The sequence below is a fragment of the Dicentrarchus labrax genome, unplaced genomic scaffold (genome assembly GCF_905237075.1).
Source record: "Dicentrarchus labrax unplaced genomic scaffold, dlabrax2021, whole genome shotgun sequence".
In the NCBI taxonomy this organism is placed as follows: domain Eukaryota; kingdom Metazoa; phylum Chordata; class Actinopteri; family Moronidae; genus Dicentrarchus; species Dicentrarchus labrax.
The window spans coordinates 30,299,084-30,315,657 of NW_026136720.1; the positions used below are offsets into that span (position 1 = coordinate 30,299,084).

At 39.5% G+C, this 16,574-nt stretch overlaps 1 protein-coding gene across 1 annotated transcript in view; it reads left to right on the forward strand.

Moving 5' to 3' along the window:
- The window catches only part of kiaa1549la (KIAA1549-like a), a 100,931-nt gene that overhangs the window by 72,858 nt on the left and 11,499 nt on the right, over positions 1–16,574 (forward strand). Inside the window, 4 exon segments of the mRNA XM_051382072.1 lie at positions 6,629–6,774; positions 12,134–12,258; positions 13,489–13,709; positions 15,499–15,631. Of these exon segments, the coding sequence (XP_051238032.1) occupies positions 6,629–6,774; positions 12,134–12,258; positions 13,489–13,709; positions 15,499–15,631 (625 nt within the window).

Sequence of the window (16,574 nt, forward strand, 5' to 3'; positions counted from 1 at the left end):
AGTGTTTTGAGTTTCAGAACAACCATTTGGCAAGGAGAAAATTTGGGGTTTATAGTTTGCTTTTGGACATTACAACAAACCGTCTTTAACTGTGACAGGTGCAGAGACTGGGGCAAATAGAAGAGATCACTTCCACACTGCTGACATCATAATACATAATTCATGTGGATGTTTTGGCAAAGTCTGCTCAGTCAAATAATCTCCATAGCCTGTGATTCTGCACAGGTACAGAGTTGAAATAACGAGCTGATCACACATACTGTTCCCAGCTGGTGGCTTTGTGAAAGGGAACCACGAAGTTCTCCAGCAGATGTTTCAGTCAGTGAACAAGCCAGCAACAAAACCCCAAGCTTTTCAGCAGGACCAGACAACAGTGTTTGCTTGTGCATTGCAGTGTTAAGCCACAGAGAAGCCAGCAGTAAGCAGTGCAGACTCTGACAGATTGACATGATCTTAAGATAAGTCCAGTGCTAACGAGGAGTTGTTTGGAGACAATAAAAGGAGATTTGAACAGTGCTGAGACAATACACTGATGCTGTGTCATGTTGCCAGAGCAAAGGAAAAACTGAAGGTGCCACAAGGAGCATTTTGCCACAGTCATTTTGAGCTGTTAACAGCCTAGCACCTATCTGAGCCATGGTCTGACACATACATCCTAGTGTGCTGGAAAGGTTTCCTTTGAGCAAAAAGGTGCTGCGAATTATAACAGGATATAAATATAAATGACTGTGTCTCTCCTTCACTGATGAACAGGATGTAATCACCATTAGGAACAGATTTTACTGCAGCTTTGACACTAGAGATTTTAGATAAAAATAGGCAGAAATTAACAACAAATTTTGTATGCAAGATCCTGCTGTGAGTGAGGGGGTTATTACTGTGGATGATGCACATTACCAGTTTAATTGATCCAAGGCCTCGTGAGAGATCTGCTGGATCTGATGGAGCTAGCTATATGATCTCATGTGAAAACAGGCTGGATACTGGAGTGTCTCACATCTATTTATAAATATTACTCTGTCTCCGGCAACTGTTAGTGTCCATTTAAACAGCCTCAGCCACGATAGCTGCTATCAAAGAACTGCTTCATTATGTCCAAAATAACAGTCCAGACAAAATAAATGCTCAGATTTATTGAGATTTTTGGAGAGACATGTAATGGTCTGTCTCAGTAGAGGTGGAGAATTGACTGTTTGTAATAGTAAACAATATGTATCAGCCCCTAGAAGATTTACATGAAAGGAATGTAATTGAATATAAATGCATTGTTTAAAATATGAATAGCTGAACAGATACAAACAGCGTCTGAATTTTTGCTGTAATTGTCGTATTTGCTTCTGTCACTCAGGCGTGAAAACATCAATTCTTCTTAGAGTCATAGCTCAGTCAAATTAAAACTCAAGGACATCAAACATAAATTGCTACAATCGCCTGAAACAACATAAACACACAGTGTGAACCTATTGTAACGTCTCCTATTGCAGAGTACTGTTTTGTAGAGATTGGCATTATGGCCTTCACCATGTTGGTTTTTGCAGCCAGCAGCTGTGATGTACTACGAGTTGTGTGTTGGCTGCGCTTGGTTTCAACTCATCCGCATCAGGAAAAAACACTTTTTTTTTCTCAGTTAAGGCTTACTTATTTCTATTTTTGAAGTTGGGGTTTCAATAAAAATCATGCTTTATTTATTCTAATACCAGCCGCACTCACACATGTATGATGAGAGGAGTATAAATGATAAATTATGAATGATAAATTATTTCACTCATTTCCTGTGCAGAGCCAGATGCACCAGCATAGCTGTGTCAAGATTGTTTTAGCTGCTCATTCAAGAATGTACAATCCCAGATTCACCTGGTGATTCTGTGGTTAAATAACATTTCTGGGTGAACGATTTTCTTGTCATTTTCAGTCAAAAAGAAAACTGTCCTCTCATTAGCAAAAATTAACAGCACTGGATTTTATACACCCTGCACACTAATGAATGTCAAGCCTCTACTCTAGCCCACACATTTTTAAATATGCGAATAACATGGAATTAGATGTTTTCTTGCTGCCAAATTCTGCATCCCTGACTTTCAGGGAGGAAAAAATCCATTAAACCATTAGGTAGTGTGCAGATAATTATCTACAAGAAGATGTATGCAAAATAATTTGATGTCCCTCTGACCCAATGTTGGTACCTTATTAAAACTAGAGCTCAGAATCTTTTTGCTACTTAACTTTTAAGTTAAGTGAAGGATATCAGAGTAGTTTTGAGGTCTGTATTAGAAAGTGTACCAGTCTTTGTTTTAAGAAATGTGCGCCCATTGGATGACACAATTCTACAGCACACTGATCTGTTATCAGCTATAAAATTCTGTTCTCAGCTTTAAAAAAGCGCATCAGATCCTTAAACTTTCAGCTAAACAGATGATCATTTGCCCTCAGAGCCATTGAGTAAGTGCAGTGGATTAGACAGGTTTACTGGATACTTTACTGTGTGTCTGGAATAATATATGAGAGGGATGATGATGGGTAATGCAAAATTTACAGTGCATTCGACTGCTGCTAATCTTCATGTTTTATGCTATTTGTCTCCATTTTAGTGTTTCCATATATTTTATCCATCTTTTTGTACTGTTACACTGTTTTCTGTCTTATATCTTCATTGTTATTGTCTTCTATTTTTTATGCATGAGCAATGAATTTGATTTGTAAACATCTGTCGGAATCACACAGTTTTAAATGTATTTACCGGAATGTGCAAAACAGTCTTATTTCCCATAGACTTCACTAGGATTATGAGTTATAATCTACTCTGTGCATGAACATAGAAAACATTTACAACAGAATGATGAAAACAAAATCTTTAAACTTTTCCATCCCCAGACAGTTCCCTACAACAAGATATACCCACACACCTACCCACATTCAGTGGTGACATCTTTCCATAAGGAAGTCATAAATGAGATGCATCATGCCTCCTCTCACAGAAATGCTAATTCAGAAACACACACACACACACACACACACACACACACACACACACACACACACAAGACATTGCCTCATGTTTACACACCACTGAAGGAACATGAATGAAGGTGGGATTAGTTGTGCTTTGCTTCTCGAAGATGATAAACACATGTATATTTATAACCCTGACTATTGCCATGCCAGAGAGAGCCATTCAGTGTAACAATGATGACAGTGTAAAATGCTGGAAGAGCTGGCATAGTGTGCTAATCAGCTTTACCAACCTGGATATACACACACATATATCTTATGGGGAGCCATTTTTCAAATAAGGTATCATAGGTTATTCTACCACCTGGGTGTACACTAATTACAAAACGAGGCAGTAGCTCATCCGCTAACTATTGCAGTATGGAGTGCAATGGGATGAGAGGGGAAATTTCACACCAAAACAACAACAAAGGATCCAATTATTCTTGGACTAAATAGTGGTAACTGAACAGAGAACAAGACTTCTGAAGTGTTTTCTCTCTTCAAATGCACAGACACAAACAAGCCTGCTGTGCTAAATCAGAAGAAAAAAAAAAGATAATAAAAGAGCTCTTGGCAGCAAAGATGGATGACTTAAAAAACAAAAAATAAACTAAAGCTTGAAAAACTAAAGCTGTGTCTGAAATCACTCCCTCATTCACTCATTATCCCTTTATATACGGCTGCTCTGAGGAACAGTAAAATGCTTGTATCAGCATACTAACATGCTCACCTGACAATGCTGCTAGAGGAAAGGTTAAGGGATCTCTAAAATTATTACAATTCATCAGCTTGGGGAACCTGAATGTCTGCACCACGTTTGTTTGTTCTTAAGACATTTCATTTGCTCTCTCTGTACAGCCACATTGCTCACATGGCTAAAACTATCAATTTACTGTTTATTTAATTCACTTCCAGTATACCACTTTAAACAAAATGTATACTGTAATCTAAAAAATATATGATACGCATACTATGAAGAAGCAGGGAGAATAATAAAAAATCTTATGCTACGTCGTCAGAATCAATCAATGACAAAGACATGGGCTGTAATCAAAATCACTCCCTATTATGAAATGCACTATAGAGCTCCCACTGGACCTGGGTGATAAATCTCAATTCATTTGATTTTACGTTTTAAAACAATGAAAAAAATGGCTGAATCACAAAATCGAGATTTAAACTACAAATGTTATATTATGGGGATTTATATACAGCAGCTAAGGAGCCCCAATCCTCTCAGATCACTCATCTACACAAAACATAGAGATTTATTCCCGTGTCCCAGTAAGCCATGAGCCAACCTGAACAATACCATGACCCTGAAACTAAAGCAGCTAAATGGAATCCAGCCATCATTTATTTCATTTTTTACACCAGAGCTTTTCCTACTGTGACATGTCAAAATGTCTTCAGTGAAAACGTCTATAATTACAACAACCTTTTGCTATAAATATGAATACACACTTAGACAACCATTAACAGTACACTGAACCTAAATATTATTCATTAAGTTCAAATCATCCAATTAATTGATATCTTTGCAGTACATCAGTACTGCTTAACTACATTTTAATTTCCTACAGAGTTTACAAAATTTTAGTTCACAGACTGAAATACACATCTACTGTGACATGGTATGTGCATTCACATGTTTTAATTCAAACATGTTGGTATGTAAATTCACAACTTCGCACAGTAACTCAAAAACAGTACAAGAAGTTAAAAGAAAAATATTTTACATACCCTCTAATGCAACTATTGTTAAAAAACCCTTTCAATATAATGTTTCAGTATCTATAGATATTGTGACATAATAATATTTTTTGATTACTAAAAATACTTACTATTACTGATAATTTGTCTTTGTCACAAGTTTTCTAATTTAGCCTCATATTTTCTCTTCAAACAAGACAAAAACAGCAAAATAATTGCAGTCGATATAAATCATCTTATTCTGAAGCCTGTACCATTGTCTCGACACAATAGGTGATGAGATCTGCACTTTCTGAGTCAAGATGCAAGACTCAGGACATTCTCTAAAAACAACCTAAAACAAGTGAAACCGTTAAACAGCAGCAATAATTCCAGCTGCAGATTGCTCACTTGTCTGAGGAAGGAGAAAGGTGCAGACTGAACGCTCCGTGGAGCTACGGGAGTCGAACTTTGCTTTCCAGCTGTGTGATTATTGATTCTGTTGCTCCTCTCTATGGCCTTCCCACACAGATTTACATGGAACACACATTGTATTCCTTCCTCCAGCCCTCAGGCTCTTTGTTTATACCACGACTTTTACGATGACTCGGCCTGCCATTGACCGCTGCTCAGACTGCACTGCGTGTGTGAATGTTTGTGTGTGTGTGTTCACATAGACAGGGTGTTAGCCTCGCCTGTGGCTCTGTAATGTCCAGTCTTGCTGATCTGTGCATCTCACACCACCTGTAGACGGGCCTGTCACATTGTGTAGCTGCTGCAGCCTACATGCCTCGAGGCTGTGAGTGTGTGTGTGTGTGTGTGTGTGTGTGTGTGTGTGTGTCAGTGTGTGTGTCCTGTATGTGGTTTACATGCCTGGTGTGTGTGAGGTAAGAAGAAAGAGAATAAGCACTGTTTATGTCTTCATATATGTTGTTGCATGAGACTCTTCTAGAGTCACGTGTGTGTGTGTGTGTGTGTGTGTGTGTGTGTGTGTGTGTGTGTGTGTGTGTAAGGGACACTGAGCTGTTTCCATCAAGGCCCTTGGCTGTTGAACAACCTGCCCAACAAAATCAGGATTGTTGCTGTTCTACTTGTCCTTTACATTTGTGTTACATTTCAACATTTTCTATGCTTTAATATAGGATGTTTTTATGGGATAAATTCCGTTAATAAAAACACAAAGAAATGTGGAATCGCAAACCATCTCACAATAACTGCAACCCAAAATTATTATTATTATAAAATCTGGCAAAGAGTAACAGAACAGGAGTTGTATGGTCTGCCTGGTGGCCACGTAACATTAGCATTTCTGAGCCACAATCGACCAGGGGCAGTTGCAGGGGTGGCATGAGCCTGATTGACAACCCTGGTTCCCCCCTACCAGAGTCAGAAGGTGATAGATAGTTGTCTTATTAGTATCATGGATGGATTATTGAACAGGCCTACCAGTAGAGGCCCAGGGCCCCGGGACTAGAACCTCTGCATGAATTGACTGTTAACATGTCTTCATCAAATGACAAAATAGACACACAAAATGACCACAACGAGACACAAAACAACGCTTGCCAGTATTTGCTCACAACAAATGGCAATTACTTCAGAGTGCTGTGGAGTTCTTAACTGTTAACCTTAACTCCTTTTATGGAATACGACTGCCTGAATGCTAATAACATTGATAGCATCAGAGTTCTGTGGTGGATTCCTTAAGATTATAGCAGGATCTGACAGCAGAGCCACACCACTCTTAATCATTTTTGGGTTGCAGTTATTGTTGGATGCCCCATTAATGTTCCTTTTTTAACTTAGATTTAAAGTTGATACATAGCGTGTTGCCAGTATTGAGTTTGAGGTGATACCCTGTTTGTGAACACACTTGAGACTCACAAGCCCTCCCCTCCCTTTTTCCTCACTCCCTTGCCTCTCTCTGTTGCCATGGATACTACAGGCGGTTGCCAAGCGAGGAGGACGGCTCGATGTCGAGTAACGGCTCCGGGAAGCTGAACACTAGCAAGAGCTCCTCGGCCCGAAGGACGGCGACTGGCAGCAGCAGCAAGAATGGCAAAGAGGAGCTGCACAAGAGGAACACCAATGGTGAGGAGGAGGTGGAGGAGGAGGAGGAAATATGGATGGGGGGTTGAGAGAAAGAAAGAGAGACAGGAAGATACAGAATAGGAGTAAGTGAGGGAGACAATAGAAAGGATTAAGTGAAGAACAAATATTTAGATACTGATACTGATGGATAGATAGATAAAAAGAGAGAAAATCTGTCTCTCCTTATGTTTGTGCCCACTATAAAGTCTGTCACTGGTAATAAATAAGTGTTGATGACCAAAAAACACACTATCCTTACTCATACAAACACATTTATTACACTACTTGTGTTGCCCAAACACACACACACACACACAGACTGCTGCTGCGTCATGTAACTGTCAGTGATGACACACACTCATACCACATACACTCACGTGTCTTTTTATTCCTCATCCCTCTCATACACACAAACAGCAGACAAGCTGCTCTCAATCAAAAGAGTCGTATTTCAGGTGTCTTCAGTTAGTTTACCTCGTTCCAGGACGCAAAGCTGAAAAGGCTTTATAGAGATAAAAGCCAGCGGTCGGCAGTGCATGCGCCTTAAGCACTGCATCAAGTTACTTTTGAGTGGAATCACACAGGAAGACGGGAACGTGGGTGGAAAGAGTTTTGACAGCACACTGTCACATTAGGTGTTTTTCAAATCCATACAACTCACAGCATATGGTTTGTGCATTGGAACAATGACTCACTGTTAAATCTGTGACAAGATCCTCATCCTGGGAGAAAAGACACTGATACACAGTGTAGCTATTAAAAACTAATTAGCACTGTAATTTTAAGTAAAGGGATTACTTTTTCCCCATCGTTTTTAATGAGGTCCATTAGCAATTATGTCAATCTAGCCAGAGATACAGAAACACATTTTCCATGCTGACCAACTTAAACACAAAACATACAAATATATGCTCTATGACACTATTTAGCAGTAGTTCGACAGTACAGTGAAAATGATACATGTAGTCAGTCAGGCGTATCACTTTGTTTAATAAGACACCCTTTATAAAGGGCATATAAGCTGTAACTACTAGCTGTATTATTGTATTATTATTATTATTATTATGTTCCATCCATCAACAACTGATGCGTATTACTGATTATTGATCAGAGCAAAATTTGGTTGCTAGGTTGTGTGTTTTAGCTGGTCTTTGTCCTCCGTCAGGAAGACAGAATGTTAGTCATTAATAGTAGGTCATGAGAAAGCTTTAGTAGACAGTTTATTAACCACTACTTAATTCATTAGTTACACGATCAATATGCCACCTAAGCTCAAATCCAATAATTTCCTACAAAGCACAGAGCATTCTGTGTTGCCTGGTTTTTATTTTGACGTAGCTTCAAAAATGTAGCGCAGTTCCAGATTCAGTCTGAATTGCCGCCAACACCTTTGATTTGTTTGAGAATAGGTGTGGTCATGTGCTCCTTGACGGCAGTTTCCCCAAGTTACAACCATACGCCAGTGAGAACTTCTTCCCAAATAGTCTTTTCTTCTTTCCCCTTCTGTCCTGCCAACAAGAAATCAGCTAAAGAAGGAGCAAATGCCAAACAGATAGAGGAGTGCTACTTCACAAAAGCAGCTGCTCTTTGGATCCAAGGTCATATCATAGACCAAACAACAGGAGAGGTCAGACTCTGTTGCTTTGTGTTCAATAAGTCATAACCACAAAATACCAAGGCACGCTGAAAGGAAATGTATGAAAAGAAATCAGCTAACATTAAGGTAAGCTAAGGTTTGATAAGTTGATAAAAAAAATATTGATGATAAATAATAATAATAATAATGAATAAGTGCTATTGCTGTTGGTTGGAGTATTATCCATCTACACAGCTCCCTCTCCAGTCTTCTGTAAATACACATTATAATCCTGTTCATATTTTGATATATAGATTTCTGATCAGACACAGGGTTATAAACTACACTACACTACGCTTTTATCTGCAGTACCTGTTATCAGTGGTAAATGTAGTGTATCTTTGATATGACCAGGCAGAAGCTCTGCAGAATTGGTTGCGTCAACATTGCTCTGATCACTGATAACGCTGTAATGTTGTTTCTGTTCAGTGACATTCTAGGACTCTGCGATGTTCAATCTCTTTTGCATCAGCAAACCAATGTTCCCAGTAATTTGTGTGATTTATAGTGTTTATGCAGGCGAATGAATGAATACCCGAAGGAGTGGAGGAGAGGATGAGTAATTGTTTCATTTTCTCACTACTGCTCACAGAGAGATGGACAGAAGTACAGTTTAAAAAAAAAGAGAGATGGCAGAAAAACAGCAGCACACTGGAGCTCTGCTCAAGAAAATGATACCACTCTCATGTCTGTACACTAATTATGGAGGTTAGCTTAGCTTAGCGTGAAGACTGGAAGCAGTTGGAAACAGCTCGCAGGCTCTCTCCAGAGTTCATAAATACACCAACCAGCTACTCTGTATCTCCTTTGTTTAATCTGTACACAAGTTGTGGAACTTGGTTCTTGGCAACCAGTGTCCTGATGTAAAGCTCTCTGCCTCCTGGCTCTGAGTCAATCCGACCACATCTATCCCGACGGCAGAATCCCTGTATAGAGATAGGGAAGCTTCTCGCTGATGGTCCTTTTGTTTCTGCAGGTCTCTTTTTGTAAGATTATTCATGATCAATGTAGTTTGTGTATTGATGACAGCAGACGATGGTGAGTTATCTCATTAGTCGCTCACAGACGCTGCAGGAAAATCAGCGAATCAGAAAGTATGGACACTGTTGGTTGCTGTCATGTAGTATTTAAGATCATCACACTGCTGTAGTGTGGTGGGAGTCTCTTTATCAGACAGATTATGGTCTATTACTCACCTTCTCTACACAAGCCTGTAAACAAGTCAATTCAGTGTAGAGGTTACAGCTGAATAACAAGTTTTCATTATAGCTAGATTTTACATTACATGACATTTAGAACAATTGTCCTTAAACATTTAGCCGTGCAGAGACATGAGATGAGGTGGCGAGAGAAAAGGAACAACAAAGGTCCTGATATAGATAAAATTGACCAACAAATCAATCTTTATCCTCAGGTCAATGCTTGGCCTTTTTCTGTACAGCTAAATGTTAATGACACTTTCTGTATTTTTGTTGTCCTATACTTAGGTTTTTAACATACTTTATTTTCCTGTCACTACTGCCATGCTGCAAGTGTGGATAAAAAACTCATCTCCATACTCTACAATAAGTAGATCAGTGTAGACATAAAGCAATTAAAATAACTACAATGTACCTGTCAACAAGCAGATTGTCAGTTGAGCCACAATGTTTGTCTTCCCATGTACAGAAAACACTCGTAAATTGCCCTTAGTCACAGTTGTGGCAAAATGAAGTTATTTTATTCCAGTAAATAAAAACAATAAATGAAAATATATTTCATAGTAACCAAATGAAGCTACACTATCAATGTGCTCTATTCCAACACCACTCAGCCATCTCAGGAAAACACTTTATCTGTTTGATTAAAACAACAGGTCAGTGTTCAGCATCTGTTGTGACCGTAGTAGAAATGATCTTCTGGTTCAGAGTGCACATTATTTACATGCAGTGTTGTGGTTTCCAATGTGGTTCACAGCCTCTGCTCCCCGTGACGCCACCTGTCCTGACCTTAACTGTCACAGTCTGATGGGCGGTTCAGGAACAGCAGCAAATAAAGCAGGCTGAGCTGCAGCCAGGATGAATGGTGGCAATGTAGGTCTGGAGCTCAGTTAATGGCAGACTGTTGTAGCCCTACAACGAATCAGTCTGCCATACGATGTCAGTCAGGCAGTGAGTCACAGTGGACCCAGTACAACACAACACTGTCCATCTGCTGCTCCCCGCAAAAAAACACACATAGATACAAAGAGCCTCGTATACTGTAAGAAACAGATGACATGCCATACAGCTGCTGTTTCCTCATCAAGGCAAACACTATAAAACCAGACCTAAACACACTTTGTGGTGTATTGCTGTAATCTAAATTTGTAGCCATGTTGTCATGACAACCTTACATCAGAGACAAATTAGACAAATGTCATTATTTTGGAGTGTGTGGCAGTATAGCAAGGCCAATGTAAGCATAGAAAGACATAGCACCTGGAAGAAAAGCAGACTTTCAGAATTGTGCATGAAGAATGTGGTGTGTACACACACACACACACACACACACACACACACACACACACACACACACACACACACACACACACACACACACACCCCTACTGTACACATACCCTCTTTGCAATCCTATTAGGTTCTTACACAGTTTGGTTCCTACATGGTTTACTAACTTTTCAGCACATTTATCATTTACTAGGGCCTGGTAGTGTTGACATTTTTTGCAGCTAGTGCTGATACAATACCTGACTCACAATACTTTATTCAGTACCTCACATCGAAAGTTCTCATTTTTCATTTAAGAATAGGAGCCAGACTTTTCATGTGTTGAATATTATGCACATTTTAAAAACAGAAAATGCTCTGTCCCACGGCAAGTATTACTAATCAGCAGCCAACAGCCAAGCTAGCTATCAATAAGCTGAATTTAAAACTCAATTTGCAGCAAAACTTAAATACATCATCTATATTCTGCCTACAGCTTACATATTAAATTTGGTAAAACAAAAGGAAACAACGTAGGAAGATAAACTGCAGCAGAAGAAGCAATCACACTCTACTCCTTTTTTGACATATTGGGAAATAAGCTTATTCAGTTTCTTGCAGACAGTTTGATGTGAGGCTCAATACTCTACAGTCAGTTTAGGCATAAAGACTGGACACAAGGGTAGGGTAAACGAGAAAAAATTGTAACAGATTTACAGGCTAGTAGGTGTAATTTATTTCGTTACCTTTGGACAGAGCAAGGCTAACTGTTTACCCCTGTTTACAGTCTTTATGCTAAGCTAAGCTAATCATCTCCTGATTTTAGGTTTATATTTATCGCACAGACACAAGAGTGGCATCAATTTTTTCATCTAACTCTCAAGAATAAAGTGAATAAGCATATTTCCCAAAATTTCCTGCGCTTCCCTACAGCAGAGTGACCAAGAGGCAGTGCAGTATACATAAGGTTAAATGCATTTCAAACAGAAAGTTAAGGCACTCATTCTAGGACCAAAAAGCTTCTTGGACACATGAAAGGTCAAATTAAATCAGTTTACAGTAAGCCTATAACTGCTGTGATTGGCTAGATTTGCCAGCTTTTCCCACAATTTGACATTATAGTGAAAGAATTGAACTGCTCTGTGAATAATGTGGGAATAGGTAGAAATTGTAATCATTTGTCTGATTGCAGCTTCCTGGAAGAACTGTCTCTGTCTGACTGTTGCCAACCTATTTGTCCTCCTCTTCTTCCCAGACCCGTATGAAGACCATTCAGGCTCTCTGCGTCTCATCACCATCAAACCCATGACGGCCCAGCCAACCTATTCCTACCCCTCCTCCTCATCGCACAGCCAAGACTCAGTGGTCGTCAACGGGGATGTGAGTCTGCACTCACACACGTATACATAATGTACACACACCTTCAAGGCTTTATCGCACTCAGCTGTGAGTTGAGTCTGCAGTGTTGACAGTATAGGGCAAAAACTAGAACATCATCATCATGAGTCACACAGATACATATAGTACAGCGGCATTTGGTAGTTGTGTACTGGAGTGTGGCAGGTATTTTTATCATATTGTTTGGTTCATGGTTTGGAACTGTGGATGCTTTGTGTCAGAGCTTCGCAAACAGGTTAACTTTTACCCCAGGTGATACTTCTGCAGTTGCCAGGAGGTACTTGTTAAAACTAAACTTAAACCAAACTACAAAGTAAGAAATGGTTGAAATATTTGACTAGAAGTAATGGATAATTAAAGATTAAAAAGCTAAAAATAATGGATAAATGCTTGAAATGGTTAACCATTTATCTAACTACTGGTTAAATCAGGGTTCTCAACTCTCCCAGTGCCCAAACAAGTTTCCCGCCAAATAAGTGGAAGCCATATGCAGAGGTTAGGCTCCTCTCCTCTGCATTCCTCTACAGCTACTTGTATTCAATAGTATCCAGTGCAGTCAGTGAAGGGTTACTTTATAGTTCATCTGACTGGGCTGTTGGAAACAAAAGCTTGTGAACCACAGCTTTATGTTACATTCTTCAGTTTCAGGCGTCTGTTATCCTGCCCTTCCTGTACTGCAGTATTATCATAACATCTCCTCTGGGGCACACTGTGCCGATACTGAATTTAGCTATTGTTGCTACAAACACTCCCCCCGTCTAATCTCTCACCCCTCCTGTCACTCTTTTCCCACTCACCTCTCACTCTCTTTCTCCCCTTCTTTCTCTTTCCACCTCAACCTCTCTGCACCTCTCTGCAGCTGAGACAGCGATGCACAGGCTGATGATAAATTATCCCTCAATCTATTAACATAACACGAGAAAATCCCCTCAGGGGCTCTCCGGTTTTCCAGCTCATCCGCAATTGATTGGTGCACATTAGCAGAAAATATCATGTTTAGGGCGTGACACGTTCTCTGATTATCGAGCTGTAGGGAATGTTTGTTAAAACGCATTGATCCGTCTCAGAACCAGAAAGAAATGAATGAAAAACTTTTTTAAAATGTATCATCACGTGTGTCATCACAAAAAGTTAAAACAGCCCAAATTTGGCTGCCTATAAGCATCTGGAGCCAGGAAAATATGATTCAGTACTTGAATGGATTGTTTTCAGGCTAACCACGGTGGGTTGAAGCAGAAGTCAGACATCGAGCACTACAGGAACAAACTGCGTCAGAAGGCCCGGAGGAAGGGGTACGGGGAGTTCTCTCTGTCTGAGAGTGGCAGCCATGGTTACAGTCACCGTGACACCAGGCACAGCCGGCACGACAACGGGGTCAAGGAGCCGATGACCGCTGAGGAGAAGAGGGCTTCCTTCGCAGGATGTCACAAGAGGTACGCAGTTTGGACTCTGTAGGGGTTCCAGACACACCAGAAACACAGGAAGGATTCAGTCTGGCATGAATGTCCCTTCAATCACAGCCTTCATTGGTCTTAAATCAAAAGAATCAACCAAAGAAATATAAAATGATGGCTGCTATGGGACAAAATCTCACCAAATGCTATGCCAGTTAATTAAAAATGTTTGACAATCCCAGAAATACAGGATCAGTCTTAAACACCATCAAAGCTGAGTCCTATTTTATCATTGAAGCACATGAAATGATTCTATTTTTCTTCCTCTTCATCATTATCTGAGCAGTAAACGATTAAACTGAAGTGCTTTACAGCTGGCTGGTATTGTTAAGCAGAATTAATCGTTTATCAAACACTTAGTTGAATTTATGATTTTATTTTTTGGTTTAATCAGTAATAATTAAATTCTAAATAAATCTCACTTTTCCACCAAGAATTATACATCTACAGTAGATGTGTAGCTGTAGAGCATAGTTGCTAAGCAACACATAAGGAGTGAGTGAGTAGTGAGGGGGGATTTTTGGTCCGCACATTAATATTTTACAGTTCATACAGACAAGTGTCTGTTTTGCTTCTCTTTGTCACTAACTGACTTAACACATTCAACCTTGACACATTTCATGAATCCGTTTATATTTGCTGTTAGACAAAGGAAGGTACTGATTTGAAAACTTAAATTTGAGCGACAGAAAATCCATGGATGTCACAGCACTGCATGTAGTAGTTTGATTGACAGGTGATGTCTGGGATTCAAAGTGCAGAAACACCACAGCGTTGAGCAGCCCCAGGGTTTGTATGGAGAAGTCCGAATGTACACTAAATGAATTCCTGCTTTTTGAATTTGTTTATTTTTTTCCATGAACTTCCTTTAAATATAACTATATAAACTATACAGCACGTAATCAACAATCCAGTAGGGGTTAGGATCAGATAAATAAATCTGAATATATCTAATTAAATAAAGACATTAAAAGGCCTACAAGTGTAATTTAGTTCTATATTCAGTTATACTGTTGATTAAATGCTTTGTTGCACATTGAACAGTTCTGGTCCCCACATCGTCCATTATTTCCTGATAATGGACACTTTGTGGGCATTATCACTTACATACTGTACCCTGCTCTCCCTTAAATACCAGTACCTGAAACATAACTCAATGTATTTTTCTGTTTCACTAATTGATATAACTTCCATCTTAAACAACATGTTCCTGGTTAAGATAACCGTGTATGTTAGATTGTAATGTGCATGGAATAATGGAATTATACTTGACTTTTCTTTGTTTTAATATTGGCATTATATATTGGCCATCTGTGGGCCTGCTCTCTAAATATTTGCATCGGCCATCGAAAACCCATTTTGTTCAACCACTAGTAAATATGATGAGTAATAAATCCTGACAGTTTGCTCCACAGTTGTTTTGTATATGGGCAAGACAGAAACAAATGTTCCCCATGATTTTAAGGTTTAAAAATGAATTTAATCAACTTAAATTGTAAAATGGATAGTGTTAATACTGGTCTTTCATCCATCTACTCCCAATTCAAGCCCACCTCTCTCTTTTTACAACACAAAAGATCATTTATTTATTTTTTTTATGAATTTTATAGAATCAGTTAACTGAAACCCACCATGTGTAACTACCTAAAGTATGTGTGTTACATATAAACCCCCCAAATCCTCCCAAAGATATGATGTGTGAGTGTCATTAGAAGTAGCGACAGTACAGCCCTGAACTGTATTATTTCTTCTTACTCCTGTCCATCAGGTACTCCCACCCACGGGAGCCCACCTATTGGAGCCGGCAGTCTCTGAGCAGCCCGAGCCCAGTAGAGACGGAGATGGACCTGCTGGTGCTGAGAGAAAGATCCAGGAGGGGCATCCGAAACAACGGCTACGATGTGAGTAACTGAACAAGTCTTGGACCTTCTAATGAAGGCAGAGTCAACGTTCTTTTAAACCACTGAACCAGGGTTAGGTCGGTAGTGTACTGAAGGGAACTTGTCACATTCAGTGAATAAAAATGAGTTTCAAGAAGAGTTTTAAAAATGATAGCGATTTGAAGCAAAGACCTCTATAACCCTTACACTTTAACCACAACCAATCCAGAGTGAGTAGAGGATGTGAGCGATTTACTGTCGGAGATGTTCAGAAAAATACCCAGCGGCAAGACCATGCAAAGCTTTGAAGAATTTTGAAGTTGGATCCTGTAACAAACCATAATATAGCAGCTCAGGTCCAACCTCTGACCAGGTGAGTCATACAGAGTGATGCTAAATCCATAGACGGATCCTTCTGCTTCTAAATCGGTCACATGACAGTTGTGGCAAAGTAAAGCTCTGCCGCTTTGTCAAACTAATAAAATAATCTTCGGGGAGCATTTATTACTTTAATCCTTCCTCTCCCACCTTTACTCTGATTCTGATGCTCCGTGCTCACACCTAGAGGATTAACAATTTACCTTTTGATGAACTTTATAAACCTGCGCCGAACAGAAAGATAAGGACAAAGGAAATAAGACGCAAAGGGAGGAAATGACAAAAAGATTAGAGAAAAAGTGATTCCTTCATTTTAACGCCAGAAAAAGATGGAGAAAGGAAGAAAGAGTGAGTGAGAAGGAGATAAAACGGGGACAGATAGAGTGTGAGTGAAATATCTTTATGCTGCTTCTCTGCTGCACCACAGTAACAGCAGCGACCGTGTTACCTAGCTGAATGTCAATGACTCTGAATATGATTATAGCCTATTCATGGATTCAGATGGGAGGCTCGATAGCGGTTAATAGCCTTGGATGCACCAAACTATTTGAAACTGCACAAGGAGAACTGAGTGTGTCCGTGCAGG